The sequence below is a fragment of the Stegostoma tigrinum genome, chromosome 2, assembly GCF_030684315.1.
Source record: "Stegostoma tigrinum isolate sSteTig4 chromosome 2, sSteTig4.hap1, whole genome shotgun sequence".
In the NCBI taxonomy this organism is placed as follows: domain Eukaryota; kingdom Metazoa; phylum Chordata; class Chondrichthyes; order Orectolobiformes; family Stegostomatidae; genus Stegostoma; species Stegostoma tigrinum.
In genome coordinates this window covers 136562071-136587134 of record NC_081355.1, presented here as the reverse complement: position 1 = coordinate 136587134, position 25064 = coordinate 136562071, and the positions used below count along the sequence as shown (strand labels likewise).

At 44.7% G+C, this 25064-nt stretch overlaps 1 protein-coding gene across 6 annotated transcripts in view; it reads left to right on the top strand.

Annotated features, from left to right (window-relative positions):
• The window catches only part of LOC125466711 (toll-like receptor 3), a 146276-nt gene that overhangs the window by 12460 nt on the left and 108752 nt on the right, over positions 1–25064 (top strand). For all 6 annotated transcript variants that reach the window (XM_048561639.2, XM_059639478.1, XM_059639455.1 and 3 more), the window contains exon 2: positions 129–200. In XM_048561639.2, coding sequence (XP_048417596.1) covers positions 129–200 — 72 coding nt within the window. The remainder of the gene's footprint in view (positions 1–128; positions 201–25064) is intronic.

Sequence of the window (25064 nt, the reverse complement as noted above, 5' to 3'; positions counted from 1 at the left end):
AAAGCAAACTTGGAAATTTGGGGCATGTGAAAAATGCAATAAACTAAACTTGAATTGTTTAACCACTTACATTCAATATTGATGTTTGGTCGGCCTGCGATGTCTTACAATATATATTTTCACTTTAGGGATTTTCGAGATAACAACGTTTCATTCATATGGAAAGACGACTGGTTATTTTATCCAGGTGCAGAATATCTGTGAGTATATTGTGAGTTGCTGTAATAATAAAATTGTTTAACACAAGTTACATTCTATTCTTTGTTCCCTAAAATAGGCTGAATGTCAGGTTAATACATCAAAACCACCTCTCTTAATGAGCATTGATGGTTAATTTAAAAAAATAATAATTTTGTGTAACACAGTGTTATTAATACTGACTTTATTTTCTATCAATTGTTTCAATTTTGCAAGACACTGGGAAGCAGTTGAGAGTATTGGATGCAGCAGAAGCCTTGATCAGCTACTTCAATGTCATGTTCCGGCATGATGCCCATATCTCTTGATATCTTTCATAGCTAGAAATTTATTGTACCCTGTTTTGAGCTTACATAATGGCTAAATTTTCACCACTTCCTGGTAGAGAAAATTCCAAGGATTGGCCATCCTCTGCATGAGCCTTCATCCCTCATTTCAGTCCTTAAATGGCTTGCCTTTTATCCTGAAACTGTGTTTCCCGGTTCTACTTCTCACAGCCAGGTAGAACATCCTATCTGCATCTACACTGTCTTCCCTGAAGCATTTTGTATGTTTCTGAGACTACCTTTTATTTTTCTGAATTCAAGAGAATATAGGTCTAGTCTCCTCAATCTCTCTTCACAGGACAGTCCCACCATCCTAAAAATTGGTGTAGTAAGCCTCTACTGCACTCCCTGAAAGACATTTTTTTTTATTTGTTCATGGGATGTGGTTGTTGCTGACTAGACTAGCATTTATTGTACATTCCTAATTAGCTGTGGGTTTGGAGTCACATCCAGACCAGATCATGTAAGGATAGCAGATCTCCTTTCCTAAAGAACATTCATGAACCAGATGGGTTTTTAGGGTAACTGATTGTAGTTACATGGTTGCCATGGGCTCACTTTCTCTATTCCAGATTTTATTCAATTCACATAACACCATCTGCCGATGTGGAATTCAATGCCATGTCTCAGAACATAGCTTGGGATTCTGGATGACTAGTCCAGTCACATTACTGCTGCACCACAACCTCCTTGTATTTTCTTCCTGAGGTAAAAGAGCAGAATTGCACGCAGTACTCCAGGTGCGGTATCACTGATGTTCTGCATAACTGAAGCAAGACTTCTTTGGTCTTATATTCAAGTTCTGTTGTGATAATGGTTATCATTGATACTAAAGATCTGCCCACCATGCCCGTCCACTCCTGCCCTGTGCTACCATGGAACCAGTTATCCTGCCATATTTATTGCAGTTCCGTAATTATTCATTTGAGCCTGTCTCATTTAATTTTTTACTCTGCCTTTTTTCTTTATTCTTGTTTTGCAAGGTTACCTGGTTGATATTCTGGTATACTATGCTTTTACACAATAGAGGATGCATTTGTTTCTCTATCATACGAACTTTGAAATGTTTTAACTTGAATGTATGCATTTGTGTTTCAAACTAAGACCAACAGTTGGATCCCAACAATAATATAAGTACCTTTCTTTAATTAATTAAAGCATTTAGTAGTGATTGTAACAAGATCCATCAGGTGAACATTGTAGAATGAGTTCCTTGACTGGGGCTGTTAATCTGGTCCAATTAGGGAGCCCTGGCTGAAAGATAAAATCAGGAGTCAGACATCCTGTTTACTTTGAGACGTGGTTCTGGGGGAGCTGGATCAGTATCAAGGACTCTCCATGTGGAAATAAAGGGTGAATGGGTGATGGAATACAGGCCTTTAGAACATAGAACATAAAACAGTACAGCACAGAACAGGCCCTTCAGCCCACGATGTTGTGCCGACCATTGATCCTCATGTATGCACCCTCAAATTTCTGTGACCATATGCGTGTCCAGCAGTCTCTTAAATGTCCCCAATGACCTTGCTTCCACAACTGCTGCCGGCAACGCATTCCATGCTCTCACAACTCTGTGTAAAGAACCCGCCTCTGACATCCTTTGTGGAGTTATTTCATTGGCAGTGAGAGAAAAGCCCACTCCTGAAGAAATTTGCTCGCAATAGTCGTCTTTGAGTTGGGGGAAGGATTGCTAGCATCATGTCATTATTTGGGAAGTTTGACTTATTTAATTCTGCTGTCGAAGACTGGGTCTGTATGTAGAAAGAATGTGTCTTTTTTGGGGCAGATGAAAAACAGGTGGTAATTTTGCTGAAAGCTTGTGGATCTGCAGCTTTTTTGGTTATTCGGAGCCTAACTTTCCCTCTTTTCAAGAATTGATGGATTTAGTTAAAGAATATTATGACCTAAGCTTCCTCTAATTCTTAGATTGTATTCGTTTTACTTAGCAATTTGAGAATCAGGGGAATCTGTACTGGGACTTTTGACTAGGTTGAGATGACTTGCAAAGGCATATGACTTCACTTTAACCCTTAATGAGAAGCTGAGAGATGTATGTAGGATTAATGATATAACTATGCAAAAGCACCTACTAGCTGAAGCTCAACTGGACTTCAACGGGCACTCCAAGTGGCTTTATCATTGGAAAATGCAGCAAGTGGAGCATATGAAATGCAGAATACTCTGATGGAAGTGGACACCCTCGCCAGCCCAACTGAGCATGGGGAATGACACTTGAGTAAAAGCATTTGCATAGCTTCACTCAGGCTGTGTTCTCAACAATGGGACTGTAGGTCATCCCGCAATAAAACATCAAAACAAAGCTAAATCTCAGCCAAACGGTTAAAATTTTCTTCAGCATCTGGGCTGGCAAGCCATTGTAGTTGCTGCCTATATGCCAATTCGAGACAGCAAGAGTCCCACCAGACCTAAATTCTGTAAGGGAACTCATAAGCCTGTATCCTGGAGAGCTCACACCCTGGAAAGTCCATCTACGTCTGCTTTGGAACAGTTAAATTGCTTAGCAACATCCAAATCAGAACCATTCAAAATAAACTTTAAATGGTCACTCGGATGGAGGTCGATACTGTCATGGCCATTTCGTGAATACCGATGGAGTCTTTAACAAAATTCACTCTGGACTCCAACCCTTAAGTTTGCACAAGACCTCGGATAGACTGAGAACTTATACCAGGGGCGTTTTACAGATTAAGGGTACAACTCTGGTTCCAGTCTCTTGTGAGAAACATCTGGTTCAGTTACCACTGATAGTAGTAAAAGCTCAAGGCCAAGCTTCATGGGGCAAAATTGAATTAGAAAGATTCACCTATACTGGCTGAAACATTTTTAATTAGAAAGTGGTTGCCTGTGTGAAATTCTAATTTAAATACATGGGAGTGTTTCAGGAAGGTCTAGGGACTGTCAAAGGAGCCAAGGCCACCTTGCATACTGACCAAAAGCAATTCCATGATTCTGCAAGGCCTGGGCAAAAAGAAGTGAAATCCGAAGGCTGGAAAGCAGCGGAATCATTAAACCTGTGCACTTGTGGAATGGGCAGCACTGGTCGTACTAATTGTGAAGCCTAATGGGTCGGTTTGCCTTTTTAGGTATTTTAAACAAGCGGTAAATCACTTCTCACAGCTGAATAAAGACCCAATCCCTCACATAGAGGATTTATGTGCAAAGCTGGCATGGGATGCTGTCCTTCACAAGCTGGACATGAGCCATATGTACTTGTAATTGAAGTTAGATAAGGATTCCCAGAAGTATGCTACAATTAATACCCATAAAGGTTTGTACCAATATATGAGACTGCCATTTGGGGTATCATCATCCATTGCAATTTTTCAGTGGACAATGAAGAACATTTTATAATGTCTATCTGAGGTCATCATTTACCTCTGATATGCTAATAACAGAGAAGACCAATGAAGAGCTCTAAGAGAACTTGGACATGGTCCTTAGATATTTCTTCCAGAAGGGAGAAGGGCCAGAAGGGAAAAAATGTGTGTTCAAGGCACCTCAAGTGACATAAATAAAAAACGAAAGAACTGTGGATGCTGTAAATCAGGGGTGGCCCTATTTAAGTCTGTCTTTTCATGGGGTATGTGGAACATTCCTTGTTCCAGCCCTATTTCGGCCCGCTCCCACAACTCTTTCTCTGATACATCGATGATATCATTGGTGCTGCTTCCTCTCTTGTCCGGAATTGGAAAACTTTGTCAATTTCGCCTCCAATTTCCACCTTCCTCTCGCTTTCACTTCGTCTACCTCTGATTCCTTCCTTTCCTTCCTCAACATTTTCTATTTCCATTTCTGGGGGTAGACTGGCTACTAATATCCACAACAAACCCACTGACTCCCACAGCTACCTGGACTATACATCCTCACACCCCATTTCCTGTAAAGACTCCATCTCATTCTCTCAGTTCCTCTGCCTCCATCGTATATGCTCAGATGAGGCCAGCTTCAATTAAGGAGCCTCCAAAATGTCCACCTTCTTCCTCAACCGAAGATTACCAACTTTGTGGTCGACAAGACCCTTAACCAGGCCCAATCCATCTCCCACACTTCTGCCCTCACCCCTTGTCTTCTCTCCCACAATAGCGATAGGGTTCCCCTTGACCTTATCTATCACCCTACCAGCATTCACATCCGAAGATCATCAGGTGCCATTTCCACTTCCTCCAGCAAGATGCCACCACCAGACACATATTCCCCTCCCCTCCCTTGTCCACCTTCTGCAGGGACCGTTCCCTCTGGGACACCCTGGCCCACACTTTCTTCATCCCCAAAACCCCCCTCACAGCCCTCTGCCTTCTCTCTCTTTTGGCTCTATCCTATCGTTTACTCCCTACCCCACCCCTCCCTTTTTTTTCTGCATATAAATTGATGTTTTCCCAGCCACCATCAGTTCTGAGGAAGGGTCACTGGACCCGAAACGTTAACTCTGTTTTTTCCTTCACAGATGCTGCCAGACCTGCTCAGCTTTTCCAGCAACTTTGTTTTTGTACCTCAATTGACGTACTAGGGCTGCAGAGTCGACAAGACTGGTTACGCCGATTGAAACATAAAGTGAGGGCGATCAAAGATGCCCCTGCTTCCATGTCTCTACAAGAGCTTAGTTCTTTTCTTGGGCTGGTGAATTATTACAGAAAGCTATACATAACCTGGCATCCATGCTGGCACCTTTGCATCACCAGTTACAAAAGATTTAGCCTTGGAAATGGTTGTGTAGCCAAGCCACAGCTTTCGTGGAAGTGAAGAAACAGCTGTCATCTTCGAAGATGTTGCCACACTATGATCACAAGTGAGATGTGGTATTGACAAGTGATACCTCCCAGTATGGCATTGGGGTAGTATTTGCTCATACATGGGCTAATGAAGATGAACACCCAACACTGTACGCATTTAATACTTTGGCAAATACAGAGTGTGAATACATCCACACAGAGAAGAAAGGTTAGCGGTCATATTTGAAGTTAGCAAGTTCTGCCATTATCTTTATGGATGTAAATCTGTAAGAATAACAAATCACACACTCCTGCTGGATCTACATAAAAAGGTCAAGGCCGTGTCACCCATGGCTTTCTGCTGAATTCAGTGGTGGGCTCTAATACTAAATGCATATAATTACAAATTGGAACACTGTCAGGTGGCCAAGTAACAAATGTGGATGCATTGAGCTGCCTCCCACTGACAGATACACCACTGGTGGTACCACCATGGGAAGAGACGATAATGGTTTTAAATTTTCTGGACACACTTGTGCTACAACTGACAATATCAGACCTTAATTGCAGAAAGATCCGGTCCTGGCAAAACTAACCCAGCTGGTGGTGATGGGGGAGACCAAAGGGCTGTCACAATCAGAACTGAAAACTTTTTGGACCCAGAGTGACCAGATCACAGTAGAGGATGGCATAGTATTATGGGGAGCAGCAGTGACTGTCCGAATAAAAAGTTGCCACTGGATACTCTCTTAACTCCACCAGGGTCAGCTAGACGTTTCCAAAATGAAGAAGTTGGCAAGAAGGTATGTCTGGTGGTCAGGATTGGATGCAGACATAGCTGTGTTGGTGGGGCAGTGCCCAGAGTGCCAACAAGGACAAAAATTACTGTTAGCAGCTTCCCCACATTCACGGGAATAGCAAACCCTTGCTTACATGTCGATTATTCAGGTCCTTTTCAGGGCCTCAAAGTTCTTAGTCATTGTGGATGCCCTCTCAAAGTGGCTGAACGTGCATAGAGTTCATTCGTCAATCATGGGGATGTCAAAGAAAAACTCCACGCTTCTTACACAATATATGGATTCCCGTAGTCACAGATAATGGCCATTGTTTACCAGCAGGGTATTTGAGCAATTCCTAACGTTGAATGATATTCAACATATGAAGACAACTCCATACTTTGCATCATCCAATGACCTGGCAGAAACAGCAGTCCAAACTTAGAAGGCAGATTTAAAGAAACAGCCTACAGCATCACTCGATACCAAACTGTCCTGCTTTCTATTTGAATATAGAACTACTACTCATGCAACTACAGAGATAGCTCCAGCAGAATTGCTCATGGGGAGAAGACTCTGCACCGGATTAAATATGATCACCCTGGACTGACCGGATAGCAGGGGATGGTGAAATGGCATCAGGAGCACCAGTGCTGGACACAACATTCCACTAAGTGAGAGACAGTTTGCTTTAGGAGACAAGGTTTGGTGTAGGAATCAGAGGATTAGCCCTGCATAGGTAAGAGGCATGGTCATGTGTAAAATTGGAGCAGGTGCGGCAGCCCTGAACAAGCATGTAGACCATACGAAAGCTGCAAACTTGCAAACGTTGTGGAAGAAAAACATGCCCAGGTCCTTTGCACTGAGTCTCTGCACTTACATGTACAAAATACAGGTGCTGTGCAGAAAAAATAAGCAATGCTGTGTAGCAGTGGTGTGGGTTCAGGGGCAAAACAATTAACATCTTTGGAGTAATTGTAACAAGGTCAGGCAGGTGGACCTCATGGCTGAAAGATAAAAACAGGAGTGTCGGACATGTTCAGTCTGAGAGCTGACACTGAATCTATGCTCTGAGCGAGATGGATCAGTGTCATGGACTCTCCATGTGTAAATAAAGGCTGACTTGGTGATAGGATATTGGCCATTGTGCAGTTATTTCACACTTTGTAATTTTTTTAAGGAAGGAAAAGGAAAGTCAATTGAAAGAGTAAAAAAAACTGAATGCTAAATTGGTGTTCAAGAGTTAGGAGAATCAAACAATAGCCTGTTTAAGATGAGCTGTGGGATTTTTAAAATAGATTTTTATACAAAATGTAAGGGAATAGGCTTGGGTGAGGAATTTGGCAATATTCAAGAAAAGGACATTAAAATTAATGCAACTGAAGTTTGAGTTGACATAGCTCAGTGAGGATAGGAAGAGTCAGCGTGAACCAGTTCAAAGCACTTGGGTTTTTGACAAAGTAAATTTAAAATGTGACAAAATTACATGTCAATTTTTCAGCAGTATTGTGAATGAGGAAAAGGGTATGGTTGAAAAGATTATGGAGGAAGTAATCAATATTGATGATAGACATAATATAGACTTTAAGGCTCAGCCGAAGTTTGACAGAGACCTTGTGGTTTTGCAAATTTGTTTTCAACTGAGAGGTGACCTTGGACAAGATTCATAGTCAGATAATTTCAATTATTCAAAGCTTCAGTTTGCGAAAGTTTAATTGCTATTACTTGATATCAATTTGATTGACTGACAACAAAAGCAGTCTTGTGCAGTGAGCGAAGTGGTAAACAGAGAGTTGATATCATCAGTCTGAGTATATAATGTAGTGATTGGAATTAGGACCAGATGGATCTCATTGACTATGATATCCTTGATTGAGGTTGTTAACCTGGGCCAGTCATGGAGCCCTGTCTCTCAGATGTAAACAGGAGTCACAGAATAATAGAGTTGTAGAGCATGGAAACAGAGTCTTTGGTCCAACTTGTCCATGCTGACCAGATAGCCTAAATTAATCTAGTCCCATTTGCCAGTGTTTAGAACATAGCACCTACAGCAGTACAGCACAAGAACAGGCCCTTTGGCCCACGATGTTGGGCCGAACATGACACCAAATTAAACTAACTCCTGCTTGCCCATTGTCCATATCTCTCCATTCCTTGCATATTCATGTGCTTGTCTAAAAATCTCTTAAGCACCCCTATTCTATCTGCTTCCACCACCACCACCACCCCTGGCAGTGCATTCCAGAGTCCTACCACTCTGTGTAAAACACAACTTCCCCCAACATCTCCTTTGAACCTTTCCCCCTCTCACCTTACATGTATGGCCCTTAGTATTAGACATTTCAATTCCGGGAAAAAGATTCTGTCAGCACTATCTATGCATTTCATAATTTTACAGACTTATATCAAGTCTCCCCTCACCCTCTGCTGCTCCAGAGTAGACAATCAGAGCTCTCCTAGTCTCTCCTTATAGCTCATACCCTCTAATCCAAGCAACATTCAGGTAAATTTCTTCGGCACACTTTCCAAAGCCTCCATGTCCTTCCTGTAATGTGGCAACCAGAATTGAATGCAATAATCTTAAGTGTGGTCTAACCAAAGTCTTATAAAACTGCAACATGACATTCTGCCCCTTGTCCACAATTCTAATAATTCTCAGAAAGGCAAGCATCCTATATGCCTTCTTTACCACCCTGTCTACTTGTGTGGCCACTTTCAGTGAGCTATGGACTTGAACCCCAAGATCCATTTATACCTCAATGCTGTTCAGCGTCCTACCATTACCTGTATACTTTTCCTTAACATTTGATCTCCCAAAGTGCAGTATCTAACACATAGACCATAAGACCATAAGACCATAAGACATAGGAGCAGAAGTAAGGCCATTCGGCCCATCGAGTCCACTCCGCCATTGAAATCATGGCTGATGGGCATTTCAACTCCACTTCCCTGCACTCTCCCCGTGGCCCTTGATTCCTTGTGAGATCAAGAACTTATCAATCTCCGCCTTGAAGACATTTAACGTCCCGGCCTCCATTGCGCTCCGTGGCAATGAATTCCACAGGCCCACCACTCTCTGGCTGAAGAAATGTCTCCTCATTTCTGTTTTAAATTTACCCCTCTAATTCTAAGGCTGTGCCCACTGGTCCTAGTCTCCCTGCCTAACAGAAACAACTTCCCAGCGTCCACCCTTTCTAAGCCATACATTATTTTGTAAGCTTCTATTAGATCTCCTCTCGACCTTCTAAACTCTAATGAATACAATCCCAGGGTCCTCAGCTGTTCATCATACATTAAACCTACCATTCCAGGGATCATCCGTGTGAATCTCCGCTGGACATGCTCCAGTGCCAGTATGTCCTTCCTGAGGTGTGGGGCCCAAAATTGGACACAGTATTCTAAATGGGGCCTAACTAGAGCTTTATAAAGTCTCAGATTAAATTTACCCAGATTAAACTCCATCTGTCACTTCTCCGCTCAGATTTGCAACTGATCTATATCCCGCTGTATCCTTTGATAACCTTCTACACTATACATAACTCCACTGATCTTTGTATCATCTGGAAACTTATTAACCCATGCATCTACATTTTCATGCAAGACATTTGGCCCATTTCCCTCAACCCGTCCTACTCATATAGCCATCCAGATTCCTTTCAAATCTTGTAGTTGTACCAGCCTCCACCACTTCCTGTCTTAGCTTGATCCATATATCCACCTTCCTTTGCATGAAAGGTTGCCCCTTAGGTCCCTTTTAAATCCTCACCCTCACGCCTTAAACCTATGCCCTAGGATTCAGTAGGTCTCCTTAGTATAAGGACTGGCTTTAAGCTGGCTAGTCAGAGCCCATGTTCTGTGCACATGTGAGTAAATGGTGACTTGGAGATAGGATACCGGTCTCTGTACATATATATACACGTCAAATTATAAAGCTTGTTAGATGTCATATTCAGCTTTATGGCCTGAATTTTCTTCTCCCTGGAGGTGATGGCAGAGGTAGCAAAAGGAGGAAATAATTGGATAATTTTGCTTTGGTAATTTTGATAATTTTTTTCCTCACCTCACCAATTAAGTTGTCTGTAAGAAGCCCCATTGGGGACTTTCTTGACCCTCCATTGAGTCACATCCATGAAGTGGCCATCAATTAACTGGTTAAGGGTTCAACCCGCCACCTTTCTGATTATCTCACTTCCTGGCTGGTGGGAAAGCTGCTGTTGTAATCAAGGAGAGCTGTCTGTTAAATCCTGTTAGAGGCTACCAATTGCCCTAATCTGGGGGCAGTCAGAGATAAGGATAGGGAGAGAAGGCAGGAGGTGGCTTCTCAAAGCTATCCCCACCCTTACCTCCAACCATTCTAACTCTTCTCTTCCCCTGCAACAAGAATGGAAGAAAAGCTTTTCGTGCCTGAGGAGTAGGCCTCTTCCTTGGCCTTGGCTGACGGTATTTATAGAACCTGGAAGCCAATGGCCTCTAGCTGGCAGTTTCTGGCAAACATTGACGTCAATGTCAAGACCTGCAGCAGGCAGAGATACTTGCCGAAGGTCACCAGTTAGCTCTTAGTGAGCTGATTGGTGTCATCACTTGGGTTTTTTCAATGATGGGAAAGGCACGTCAGTTGACACTTAACATATCCTTTCTGAAAAACGAAACATGCAGTCATTGCATTTTGATTAATCTTTTGTCTTAACTGTCCACCTGTCAGTTTTGTCCTTCCTAAGTGGTTTATTTCCTTGAGTGTTATTTTTTAATTTTGTGTCTTTGATCCTCATATGTCCTGGAGCAGTTCTTGTCAAATTGCATTGCGTCCCTTTATAACTCATTGGGGCAAACACTTGTACAGAAAGTTTTTGAATGGCACTTATATTTTTGACAGGGGTATAAAAAGAATTCATGTATGAATGAATGTTAGTCATGTTGTAGTGTTTATTTAGAAACTTGACTGCTGTTGCTGGCCTCCATAAGTATATGCATGACTTTAATCTTCTGCTCTAAGCCTTAAGAACTTAAGAAACAGGAGCAGGATTGGGCCATTCACCACCTCAAACCTGCCCTGTCATTCAATATGATCATGGTTGATCTGCCCGAGGCCTCAGTCTCAGCTCACACTAGCTCCTCAACCCTTAATCCTTAAAATTTCCATAATACATTTACCTCCCTTTTAAATAACTTGCAGTGACCTAGCCTCCACAACTCCACAACACAATTCCAGACATTCATTACTCTCAGAAAGAAGACATTTCTTCACATCTCAGTTATAAATGAGCCTCCCCTTATTCTGCAAATATGTCCCTGAGTTCGAGAGTTGCCCATTAATTGAAACATCTCAACACCTCCCTTTCAAGCCCCTCAGAATGTTTAATGTTTCAATCAGATTACCCTTTCTTCTAAACTTTATGAATGAAGGTCTATATTGTTTAGCTGTTCATGCTGAGACAGCCCCTTCTTCCAGAGATTTGGTCTAGTGAATCTGGATCTGAGTTTGCTCGCTGAGCTGGAAGGTTCATTTTCAGACGTTTCGCCACCATTCTAGGCAACATCGTCAGTGAGCCTCCGACGAAGTGCTTCGTCAGAGGCTCACTGATGATGTTGCCTAGAATGGTGACGAAACGTCTGAAAACGAACCTTCCAGCTCAGCGAGCAAACTCACATCCAGAACCTCAACCTGAGCTACAAATCTTCTCAAAACTCTAGTGAATCTCTTTTGAACTGTCTCCAGTGCCAATATAACTTTTCTCATAAAAACCAAATGAACTGCAGATGCTGTGAGTCAGGAACAAAAACAAAGTTGGTGGAAAAGCTCAGCAGGTCTGGCAGCATCTGAAGGATAAAACAGAGTTAATGTTTCGGGTCCGGTGACACTTCCTCAGAACTGATGGTGGCTGGGAAAACGTCAGTTTATATGCAGCAAAAGGGGAGGGGGAGGGGTAGGGAGTAAATGATAGAGCCCAAAGAGAGAGAAGAGTAGTTGGACGGACAAAGGAGTTGATAACGAACAGACTAGGAGGGCGAATTGTTGTTAATGGGGGCTATTAGTGACTAAACAGGTGGTGTGTAATGGCAGGCTATGTGGTAAGAAGGCCTGAGATAATAAGGTGTAGATCTGGACGAACACGGAGGGGGCAAGGTCCTCAAGCGGAACATGAGGTATTGTTCTCATATAGAAGCCAAATGGCTATGAACACCCTGCTCTGAGAGCTGTCAGTCCCCTACTATGACAAGTTGGGCTAAGACTGAGACATAGATGGAAATAAAGCAGTCAATGCTCAACAGAGAAATTCTGAATTTGTCATTTCATCCTAGGGAGAAAACTTGTAAAACAAGAGAACATCTACATTCTGCTCACAAAAAAAGACTCTGATCTACCTGTTGCCTGCCACTGTAATGCACCACCCTGTTCCCTAGACAACATCTCTGTCTCAGGTTTGCTGCAGTGTTCCAGCGAACCTCAATGCAAACTAGAAGAGCAACACCTCATTATCTGCTTGGGGACCCTGCAGCCCTCTGGAATCGATATCGAGTTCAATAATTTTAGGGCCTAAACTTTACCATGTCCCAACCCCCTACCCTATCCAACAGGCCTTGTTATCAGAGATAATGGGAACGGCAGACGCTGGAGAATCCAAGATAACAAAGTGTGAAGCTGGATGAACATAGCAGGCCAAGCAGCATCTCAGGAGCACAAAAATTGATGTTTCAGCCTTGTTATCAGGTTGCAAGAACAGCAACTCATATTCTGCTTGGGAACCCTGCAGCCTAATGGCATCAATGTGGATTTCACCAGCTTCAAAATCTCCCCTCCCCCCACTGCATCCCAAAACCAGCCCAGCTCGTCCCCGTGACGTATCCCCTTCCTGCCTCCCCACCCATATTCTCCTCTCCACCTATCTTTCCTCTATCCATCTTCGGTCCGCCTCCCCCTCTCTCCCTATTTATTTGAGAATCCTCCCCCCATCCCCCTTTTCTGATGAAGGGTCTAGGCCCGAAACGTCAGCTTTTGTGCTCCTAAGATGCTGCTTGGCCTGCTGTGTTCATCCAGCCCCACACTTTGTTATCTTGGATTCTGCAGCATCTGCAGTTCCCATTATCTCTGAGGCCTTGTTATCACATAGCCAGCCATTACACACCACCTGTTGTTAGTCACTGATAGTTCCCATTAACAACTATTTATCCTCTTGGCCTGAAACGCCAGCTTTCCTGCTCCTATGATGCTGCATGGCCTGCTGTGTTCATCCAGCTCTACACCTTGTTATCTTGTTATCAAATCCTTTGTCTGTTCAACTGCTCTTTTCTCTCTTTAGGATCTATCCCATCGTTTACACCCCATCCCATCCCCCTCCCTTTTATCTGCATATAAACTGACATTTCCTAGCCACCATCAGTTCTGAAGAAGGGTCACCAGACGCAAAATGTTAACTCTGTTTTGTCCTTCACAGATGCTGCCAGATCTGCTTAGCTTTTCCAGCAACTTTGTTTTTGTAACTTTTCGTGTATATATGGGGACCTAAAATGTACCTTGCACGCCAGGTGTGGTCTCACTAAAACCCTTGTAACAAGACTTCACAATTTTTAATTTGTGGCCTCATGAAAACTCTTAGAACAAGTCTTCACAATTTTTAAGACATAGTAGGAACTGCAGATGCTGGAGAATCTGAGATAACAAGGTGTAGAGCTGGATGAACACAGTAGGCCAAGCAGCATCATAGGAGCAGGACAGCTGATGTTTCAGGCCTAGACCTTTCTTCAGAAATGGGGTTGGGGGGAAAGTGTGTTCTGAAATAAATAGGGAGAGAGGGGAGGCGGATAGAAAATGGATAGAGGAGAAGATAGGTGGAGAGGAGACAGACCGGTCAAAGAGGTAGGGATGGAGCCAGTAAAGGTGAGTGTAGGTGGGGAGGTAGAGAGGAGAAACGTCAGCCCAGGGAGGACGGACAGGTCAGGGAGGCAGGATGAGGTTAGTAGGCAGGAGATGGTGGTGGGGCTTGAGGTGGGAAGAGGGGATAGGTGAGAGGAAGAACAGGTTAGAGAGGCGGGGATGAGTTCGGCTGGTTTTGAGATGCAGTAGGGAGAGGGGAGATTTTGAAGCTTGTGAAGCCCACGTTGATATCGTTGGGCTGCAGGGTTCCCAAGCGGAATATGAGTTGCTGTTCCTGCAACCTTCAGGTAGCATCGTTGTGGCATTGCAGGAGGCCAGGATAGACATGTCGTCTGAGGAATGGGAGGGGGAGTTGAAATGGTTCGCAACTGGAATGTGCAGTTGGTTAGTACAAACCGAGTGTAGGTGTTCTGCAAAGCAGTCCCCAAGCCTCCGCTTGGTTTCCCTAATGTTGAGGCCACAAAGGGAACAGTGGATGCAGCATACTACATTGTCAGATGTGCAGCTGAACATTTGCTTGATGTGGAAAGTCTTCTTGGGGCCTGGTATGGGGGTGAGGGGTTTAAGGGCAGGTGTAGTACTTCCGGTGGTTGGAGGGAAAAGTGCCTGGTGTGGTGGGGCTGGAGGGGAGTGTGGAGCGGACAAGGGAGTCGTGGAGAGAGTGGTCCCTCTAGAAAGCAGGTAAGTGTGGGGAGGGAAAAATGTCTTTGATGGTGCGGTTGGATTGCAGATGGCGGAAGTGTTGGAGGATGATGCATTGGATCTGGAGGTTGGTGAGATGGTACGTGAGGATGAGGGGAATCTGTTTTTGTTGTTATTGCAGGGAGGTGGTGTGAGGGATGAGTTGCGGGAAATGCAGGAGACACAGTCGAGGGCGTACCTCACCACTGAGGGGGGGAAGTTGCGGTCCTTGAAAAATGAGGACATCTGAGATGTACGGGAGTGGAATGCCTCATCCTGGGAGCAGGTGAGGCCGAGGCAAAAGAATTGGAAATAGGGGATGGCATTTTTGCTGGAAGGTGGGTGGGAGGATGTGTATGCTAGGTAGCTGTGAGAGTCGGTGGGCTTGAAATGGATATTGATTTCTCGGTGGTTGCCGGAGATGGAGACCAAGAGGTCCAGGAAGGAGAGAGAGGTATTAGAGATGGTCCAAGTGAACTTAAGGTTGGGGTGGAAGGTGTTGGTGAAGTGGATGACTGTTCGATTTCCTCCTGGGAGCATTAGGTGGCGTTGATACAGTCATCAATATAACGGAGGAAGAGGTGCGGTTTAGGGCCAGTGTAAGTACTGAAGAGGGATTGTTCCACGTAACCTACAAAGAAGCAGGCATAGCTTGGGCCCATGCAGGTACCCATGGCTACCTCCTTTGTCTGGAGGAAGTGGGAGGAATTGAAAGAGAAGTTGTTGAGGGTGAGGATGAGTTGAGCTAAGGGGGTGAAGGTGTCAGTGGAGAGGGACTGGTCGGGCCTGTAGGACAGGGAGAAGTGGAGGGCCTTTAGGCCATCTCTATGGGGAATACAGGTGAATAGGGACTGGAAGCCCATGGTAAAGATGAGGTGTTGGGGACCGGGGAATTGGAAGTTCTGGAGGAGGAGGGCGTGGGTGGTGTCACGGATGTAGGTAGGGAGTTCCTGGACCAAGGGGGAGAAAATGGAGTCCAGATAAGTGGAAATAAGTTTGGTGGGGCAGGAGCAGGTGGAGACAATGAGTTTACCAGGGCAGGCAGGTCTGCGGATTTTGGGAAGGAGATAGAAGCGGATGGTGCAGTATTGGGGAATGATGAGTTTGGAGGCTGTGGGTGGGAGGTCACCTGAGGTGATGAGGTTGTGGATGGTTTGGTTTTTCGGGGTGGGGTCATGATCGAGGGGCGGTAGGAGGAGGTGTTGGAGTGTTGGCTTCTGGCCTTGGTAATTTAGAGGTCAGTGCACCATACTACTTCACAAGCTTCAAAATCTCCCCTCCTCCATCGCATGTCAAAACCAGCCCAGCTTGTTCCAGCCTCACTAACCTGCCCTTCCTCCCACTTATCGCCTCCTCCCACCTCAAGGCCCACCCCATCTCCTACCCACTAACCTCATCCCGCCCCCCTGGACTGACCTATCTCCTCTCTACCTCCCCATCTTTGCTGGCTCCATCTCTGCCTCTTTAACTTATCTGTCTCCTCTCCACCTATCTTCTCCTCTATCCATCTTCTATCCACCTCTCTCTCTCTCCCTATTTATTTCAGAAACCCCTTTCCCTCTGCCATTTCTGAGAAGGGTCTAGGCCCGAAATGTCAGCTCTCCTGCTCCTATGATGCTGCTTGGTCTGCTGTGTTCATCCAGCTCTACATCTTCACAAGTTTTCATCTCCAATTCCATAGAAACAAAGACCAAAATTTTATTTCAGAGATAATGGGAGCTGCAGATGCTGGAGAATCCAAGATAATAAAGTGTGAAGCCCAAGGTCTAGGCCCGAAACGTCAGCTTTTATGCTCCTGAGATGCTGCTTGGCCTGCTGTGTTCATCCAGCTTCACACTTTAAGAAGGCAAATAAAATTTTGGATAATAATTACTTGCTGTACCTGCATGTTGACTTTCTGTGTTTCCTGCACAAAAGCACCCAAAATCCTCTGCTGCATTTTTTGGAGGCTCCCTCCAAAATAATTTAAATTTAATCGTATCAAAACATGATTGCTATTTTCTTCGCTTTCAAATTTCAAACATTTTCAAATGCACCATAGTGGAACTGCTTTTAGCTAGCACTGTGGAGAATCAAGAGCCGTAAATATAAGGTTCGGTAAAAGGAAAAACACGAGAAATTTAATATTGGAACAGTTGAGGCTGTGATATTCACTTCCAGCTCATATACGATACAGAAATTATGCTATTATTCAAAGTTGAAGTAATTGCAGAACAGGATGTATAAATATGGACTTGTTGGGTTGGATAGCTTGTTTTTATATGTTGTAACTTCAGTTGATGGAGTTTTCACTTCCCTTGTGTGACCTGGACAATGATGGTAAAATTGGGGAGAAAACACAATTTCAATGTTGAGACAAAGTTATACAATTTTTTCTATAGGATAAAATGATAAAATCAGAATTTCTCTGTTGAGCATTGACTACTTTATGAACATAGAACATTAGAACATTACAGCACAGTACAGGCCCTTCGGCCCTCGATGTTGTGCTGACCTGTCATACCGATCTCAAGCCCATCTAACCTACACTATTCCATGTACGTCCATATGCTTATCCAATGACGACTTAAATGTACCTAATGTTGGCGAATCTACTATCGTTGCAGGCAAAGCGTTCCATTCCCTTACTACGCTCTGAGTAAAGAAACTACCTCTGACATCTGTCCTATATCTTTCACTCCTCAATTCAAAGCTATGCCCCCTCGTGCTTGCCGTCACCATCCTGGGAAGAAGGCTCTCCCTGTCCACCCTATCTAACCCTCTGATTATTTAATATGTTTCAATTAAGTCACCTCTCAACCTTCTTCTCTCTAATGAAAACAGCCTCAAGTCCCTCAGCCTTTCCTCGTAAGACTTTCCCTCCATACCAGGCAACATCCTAGTAAATCTCCTCTGCACCCTTTCCAAAGCTTCCACATCCTTCTTATAATGCGGTGACCAGAACTGTACGCAATACTCCAAGTGCGGCCGCACCAGAGTTTTGTACAGCTGCAGCATTATCTCCAACTATATCACAGTCTTAGCCCAATTTGCCATAGGAAGGGACTGTCAGCTCTCAGAGCAGGATGTTCATAGCCATTTTAGCCTCTATATGAGAAACATATTTGGCCAACAAGTGCATGGGTACTCTCAAAGCAATGAGTTCTCAGGGTAATAATTATCTAAAAGGACTCACCATAAACAGTGGGAGTCTGAAAGGTTAATGGGGCCACGAAGACAGAATCACAAAAGGGAATATGAAGTATAGGGAATTATCCTGTATCTTAGACAGAGCCTGGCACTCACTCACAAGTACACAAAGTTGGGAATTGTCAAATCAAAAATCAAGTGTGCTGTAAATGCCCGAAATGGCCGACACAGTGGGTACAGTAAGTTGCTATTTTTTTCCTGCTAGGGTGGACTGAAACTTTTGGAATTTCAGGTCCAGCTAGTGGCAATTGCAATAACTCTGACTGTTGTCATTCAGTAATGCCACCTTTCTGGCTACAATTTATACTTCATCGTCAGGTCATTCATTGAATGATGCCCTAAATGAGCAACGAGAGTTATGGCCTCACTCAATCATGACCGATTCATTCTATGCATGAATTACCTCCTAATCATGTCAACAACATAAATATAATCAGACAAACTTAAAATCAATGATAATGGGAACTGCAGATGCTGGAGAATCCAAGATGTGGAGCTGGATGAAGACAGCAGGCCAAGCAGCATCTCAGGAGCACAAAAGCTGACGTTTCGGGCCTAGACCCTTCATCAGAGAGCTCTGATGAAGGGTCTAGGCCCGAAACGTCAGCTTTTGTGCTCCTGAGATGCTGCTTGGCGTGCTGTGTTCATCCAGCTCCACACTTCGTTAAACTTAAAATCAACCCCTGAGCCTTTCATATCAGAAAAATCTTGCATAACCAGGATTGGAAAATAACACTTTGCAGTTTCCACATTCACTCAGTGAGCAGTAGGTATTCAAGGACATGGTCTGTGATGTGCAAGGGTGCCTTTTCTTTGGGAAACAAACTATTATATGGCTTACTGGGAGAATTCTGCTCCCTAATGTGGGATGAAAATGTTGGTTGTGCAATGTAATCTTGTCAAAACGTGCATATTCTGAGCACCTCATCAAAGAAACCTTTCTTTGGGAAGCTTCCATACCATACCATGTGACAGCATAACATGAAGCTTGATTGTGAAGGATGTGAGGTCTCAGAATTTCCTTCAATAATATTATGTTATCCTTCTGACCATTCCCACAGACTATCTGCTTATGCAACTGGCATGGACAGCATGTGGCTGCAGTCCTTGTGGCCTAGGTTGAAATATAAAGACAGCATAGAAAAGGATAGTGATTTCAACATCATCAGCAAGAACCTCACTGGCTCCCATTTATCTTTCAGAGGGAGAATCAGCAGCTAAATATCAACCAGTGAGAACATAGAACATAGAACAATACAGCGCAGAACAGGCCCTTCGGCCCTTGATGTTGCGCCGGCCTGTAAACTAATCTAAGCCCCTGCCCGGAAGGACAAGACTCCTTACTAACTGGCTTTGCTGTTGTTTTTTTCGACTGTTTGGAAGATTGTGTAGGCGCTGACTGAGGATGTCCCAGCACATCACCACCAACCTGTCATTTGCTGGAGAAGGACTTGTGCTCATAAAGAGAGGGTTGGCTGGCAATTCCATCTTGGGTACCTGTCAAGGTCATAGCTGCCCTGAATCTTTAACCCAGTTGCTTGTTTTAGAAAAAAATCGGGACCTGTGTGGCGCCTCTTAATTCTTGATCCCTAAATGCATCCAGGATGTAATAAATGATTTTCTCTAGCTGCACGTATCCTTTCCTCGTGATGTGGAGAATCATGCAACTAGGGCGGTGAGTTTCTCCACATCACTGACTACCCCCTGCTGGAGGGTGCTATCAGTTACACCCATTTCACACTGAGAGTGCATTATCACCAACCAGGAGAGTTCATCAACAGAACAGGTTTCTACTTCATAAATGTTCAACTTATTTCTAACTATTGATGCCACATTTTGGAGGTGTGTTTCAAACATTCTGAGAACTGCTATGATGTGTATGTATTAGCGAACTCATAGGTAGCTGTCTCCTACCAAGGTCCTTGGGCAATGCATCAATTGTTGCGGAAGACTAGACCTGCCTAACATAGCTCATGACACCTGTATGAAACCCTCCAACTGATGCAGAATGAAGATACAACACTGTTCACACATCACCAGAGCTACGCTGGAACAGACCATGGCCTCTTTAAAATGAAGTTTTGATGCCTGGACTGCTTAGGTGGAGCCTTGTAGTATAGCCAAAAAAAGGAGTGTTGCATCACTGTAGCATGTTGTGCACTTCACAACTGGAGCTGACAAAGTGGTGATATCCTGGATGCAGAAGCAATGGCTGGGGTTTCTCAGCATCTTCTGAGGAAAATGAGGATTACGATTAGCACTCTTAGTCTCTTATCCAGAGGATGTCAAAGTAATGCACCATTAGTTGCAAAGAACCAAATAGAACCTCTTTGAAACCTGGTTCCAGAATGACAGGGCTGGTTTTGGACTTTTGGACTCATTCTAATTATACATTTGAAGTCTTCACACATCCCTCTTTTCAACTTTTTGCCTAAGTGCATCAAGACCTGGACAATATCCAGGCCTAGCATTACAAGTGACAAGTAATATTCAAGGCACACAAGTGCCAGACCGTCTGTAATGAGAGAGAACTTAATCATTGCCACTTTATAATCATTGACACTTGACATTCAATGCCATCAGTATCAGTAAATGTCCCCTATAAACAACCCTGGGGCTACCATTGACCGGAAACTAAACTTGACCACTCATATAATTACTGTGGCTATGAGAGCAGGTCAGAAGCTAGGAATCCTGCAGGAAGTAACCTACCTCTCCAAAGCCTGTCCATTACCTACAAGACAGGTGTGTAACAAAATACTGCCCATTTGGATAAGTGTTGCTCCAACAACACTCAAACAACTTGACACTGTCCGGTTCAAAGCAGCCTGCTTGATTGGCATCACATCCACAAACATTAAGTCCCTTCACCTCCAATGCTCAGTAGCAGCGGTGTGCACTGCCTCCAAGATATCCTATAAAAATTCAACAAAGTTCCTTAGAACGTTCTAAATTGATGACCAAAACCATCTGGAAGGAAGAGCAGCAGGCTCATGGAAATACCATGAGACTCAAGTGCCCCTTCAAGCCACAATATATATATATTTTGAAAGTGCACCTTTCATATCCTTCTGTCTTAGGTAAAAAGCAACAGTAAGGGTGAAATAATGTCATTTAGTGCTATTTCTGGGTACTCTTAATATTACAATCAGCATATCACATCCAGATAAAAACGGAAAGAATGGTGAATGCTGTAAATCAGAAACAAAAATAGAAGTGGCTGACAAAGCTCAGCAGGTCTGGCAGCATCTGTGAAGAAAAGTTCAGAGTTAATGTTTCGGCTCCAGTGACCCTTCCTCAGAACTGAAAGGATCACCGGACTAAAAATGTTAACTCTGGTTTTTGTTTCACAAATACTGCCGGACATGCTGAGCTTTTCCAGCAACTTCTGTCTTTATATCACATCCAAGTGCTTTGTAGTGATATCTCATGATAGCCAGCAGATTGAAAGGAATGCTGAATGATCTCCATTTGACTCCATTTGTCATCAGTACCCCTTCAATGTTCAGTGTGCACAAAGACTAAAACGTTGTTGTATAATGCTTGAGCATCCTGTAGGACAGCACTGAATCTCCAGGAGGCAATGCTTTGTGCGGCCTTTATCTGCAGACCAAAGTGCTGGGAGGGCAAGTGAATATGTGAAATGCCCATTGTATATTTTCCAGCCTTAAATGCCACAGTACTCTCTTGAAAAGCTAATACACAGACCACAAGATATAGGAGCAGAAGAAGGCCATTCAGTCTTTCAAGGCCCTTTTGTCATTCAGTGGTGTTCTGCTAATTCTCAGTTCCACTTTTCTGCTTATGCTCATAACCCTGATTTAAAATTTGTCCATCTCATCCTTGAGTGCATTTACAAACCAACCTTGACAGCCCCCTGAGGTAACAAATTCCTGGGCTCATTACATTCTGAGAAAAGAAATTCCTCCTCATCTTTGTTCTAAATGGGTCACCCCTTATCTGAGATTATGCTGTCTGGTCTGACACTCTTCTACAGGGGGAACAACTGCTCTGCATCTACCCTGTCAAGCTCCAACAAAATATTTCAATAAGATCTGCTTTCATTCTTCTAAACTCCAATGATAATAAACCGTTCCTACTTGATGTCTCTTCATAAGAAAATCCCTCCATACCTGACCAGTGATCCTTCACTGTACTGGATAAATTGCAACATCTTGTCTGTTGTCCTCATCAACCCCATTCAAGGATCCCTGATGTCTGAGAACATCTGCAGTGACAGATGCTTAGCGATTACAACTTCTTTAATCCTTGGGATATCTGAAAAAGCTGCTCATTTCTCACAGGGGTGTGACTTAACCAGGCCTGGTAGTGAAAATGACCTTCAAGCAGACATTTTAAAAGGACAATCGAGAGTATATTTATAGAAGTCCAAAGTTTTTTACAATATGTATTACCCTGACCGGCCATGTGACCTCAGTATATTTGTTATCTTCCTGTCCATCCCCTTACATGTAGATGTGGCAACAGTGGAGGGAACCTGTAGTTGACCTTGTTGTCCTGGAATATTTGGGTGGTCATCCCTGGACTGTGATGCTGAAAGTACCCTGCCAAGATGCAGGCTCATCATCTACATTTTGGATTGTAGGCTTTGGAATCACAGGCATGGGGCAACTTAAGAAGCCTGGCACCTCTGAAGTGTCCTAAGAGGAAATTCCAGGGGGTCCTGTTTGTGGCTTCTCCTTCCTATGGGTGCCTGCTGGAACCACCCTGACTCCCTGGAGTGAAGTAGAGGTCCCTCATCTTCTTGCCTTGCCATTGATGCTATGAGAGTGCTGGACCCAAGTCTCCATGACGTTTGACAACCTCTCCAGAGAGACAGTCGGATGTACCCATGCCAGAGCCTGTGGTCTGTTGATAACACTGGTGGACTGATCCATTCATCTTACTGACTACCTGCTGTTCCTGTCGGAACATTTTGGCAAAGTCATTAATGGATTAGACCATGTAATCATCTGCCTTGGACTAAGCAAGTACCAGTGATTTTGATAGTCCTTCGAATGCTAGAGACTTGGGGAGTTCCTTTTTTGTCCACCATGAAGACATGTAATGGACTGTAAAAGCAAAGGTGGAGGTGGTTGAGTTATTAGAAGAATTTTGGACCTGCCAGATTTGTTTGAAATGGAAACCAAAGATGACAGTTGCAATACCATAAAGATTGCTGTTATAATGTTGGACTATTTGTGTCTTTTTCCAAAGAATTTATACTTGAGAATTTGTACCAAGGCGCCTTTGTACCTAAGATGGTGCTGTAAGTGCAGACTTGTCAACTTTTCACTGTACTTGTGAGGACATGGGACAACAAAGCTAATTCATTTCAATTCAATTCAATGTTGAAGAACTGCTCATCAGATTGTACTCGTAACTCCTGAAAAACAGTCATACTCCTGAGATAATGGGAACTGCAGATGCTGGAGATTCCAAGATAATAAAATGTGAGGCTGGATGAACACAGCAGGCCAAGCAGCATCTCAGGAGCACAAAAGCTGACGTTTCGGGCCTAGACCCTTCATCAGAGAGGGGGATGGGGGGAGGGAACTGGAATAAATAGGGAGAGAGGGGGAGGCGGACCGAAGATGGAGAGTAAAGAAGATAGGTGGAGAGGGTGTAGGTGGGGAGGTAGGGAGGGGATAGGTCAGTCCAGGGAAGACGGACAGGTCAAGGAGGTGGGATGAGGTTAGTAGGTAGCTGGGGGTGCGGCTTGGGGTGGGAGGAAGGGATGGGTGAGAGGAAGAACCGGTTAGGGAGGCAGAGACAGGTTGGACTGGTTTTGGGATGCAGTGGGTGGGGGGGAAGAGCTGGGCTGGTTGTGTGGTGCAGTGGGGGGAGGGGATGCACTGGGCTGGTTTAGGGATGCAGTAGGGGAAGGGGAGATTTTGAAACTGGTGAAGTCCACATTGATACCATATGGCTGCAGGGTTCCCAGGCGGAATATGAGTTGCTGTTCCTGCAACCTTCGGGTGGCATCATTGTGGCAGTGCAGGAGGCCCATGATGGACATGTCATCAAGAGAATGGGAGGGGGAGTGGAAATGGTTTGCGACTGGGAGGTGCAGTTGTTTGTTGCGAACTGAGCGGAGGTGTTCTGCAAAGCGGTCCCCAAGCCTCCGCTTGGTTTCCCCAATGTAGAGGAAGCCGCACCGGGTACAGTGGATGCAGTATACCACATTGGCAGATGTGCAGGTGAACCTCTGCTTAATGTGGAATGTCATCTTGGGGCCTGGGATGGGGGTGAGGGAGGAGGTGTGGGGACAAGTGTAGCATTTCCTGTGGTTGCAGGGGAAGGTGCCGGGTGTGGTGGGGTTGGAGGGCAGTGTGGAGCGAACAAGGGAGTCACGGAGAGAGTGGTCTCTCCGGAAAGCAGACAGGGGAGGGGATGGAAAAATGTCTTGGGTGGTGGGGTCGGATTGTAAATGGCGGAAGTGTCGGAGGATAATGCGTTGTATCCGGAGGTTGGTAGGGTGGTGTGTGAGAACGAGGGGGATCCTCTTGGGGCGGTTGTGGCGGGGGTGGGGTGTGAGGGATGTGTCGCGGGAAATGCGGGAGACGCGGTCAAGGGCGTTCTCAATCACCGTGGGGGGAAAGTTGCGGTCCTTAAAGAACTTGGACATCTGGGATGTGCGGGAGTGGAATGTCTTATCGTGGGAGCAGATGCGGCGGAGGCGGAGGAATTGGGAATAGGGGATGGAATTTTTGCAGGAGGGTGGGTGGGAGGAGGTGTATTCTAGGTAGCTGTGGGAGTCGGTGGGCTTGAAATGGACATCAGTTACAAGCTGGTTGCCTGAGATGGAGACTGAGAGGTCCAGGAAGGTGAGGGATGTGCTGGAGATGGCCCAGGTGAACTGAAGGTTGGGGTGGAAGGTGTTGGTGAAGTGGATGAACTGTTCGAGCTCCTCTGGGGAGCAAGAGGCAGCGCCGATACAGTCATCAATGTACCGGAGGAACATCCCTCACACCCCGCCCCCGCCACAACCGCCCCAAGAGGATCCCCCTCGTTCTCACACACCACCCTACCAACCTCCGGATACAACGCATTATCCTCCGACACTTCCGCCATTTACAATCCGACCCCACCACCCAAGACATTTTTCCATCCCCTCCCCTGTCAGCTTTCCGGAGAGACCACTCTCTCCGTGACTCCCTTGTTCGCTCCACACTGCCCTCCAACCCCACCACACCCGGCACCTTCCCCTGCAACCGCAGGAAATGCTACACTTGTCCCCACACCTCCTCCCTCACCCCCATCCCAGGCCCCAAGATGACATTCCACATTA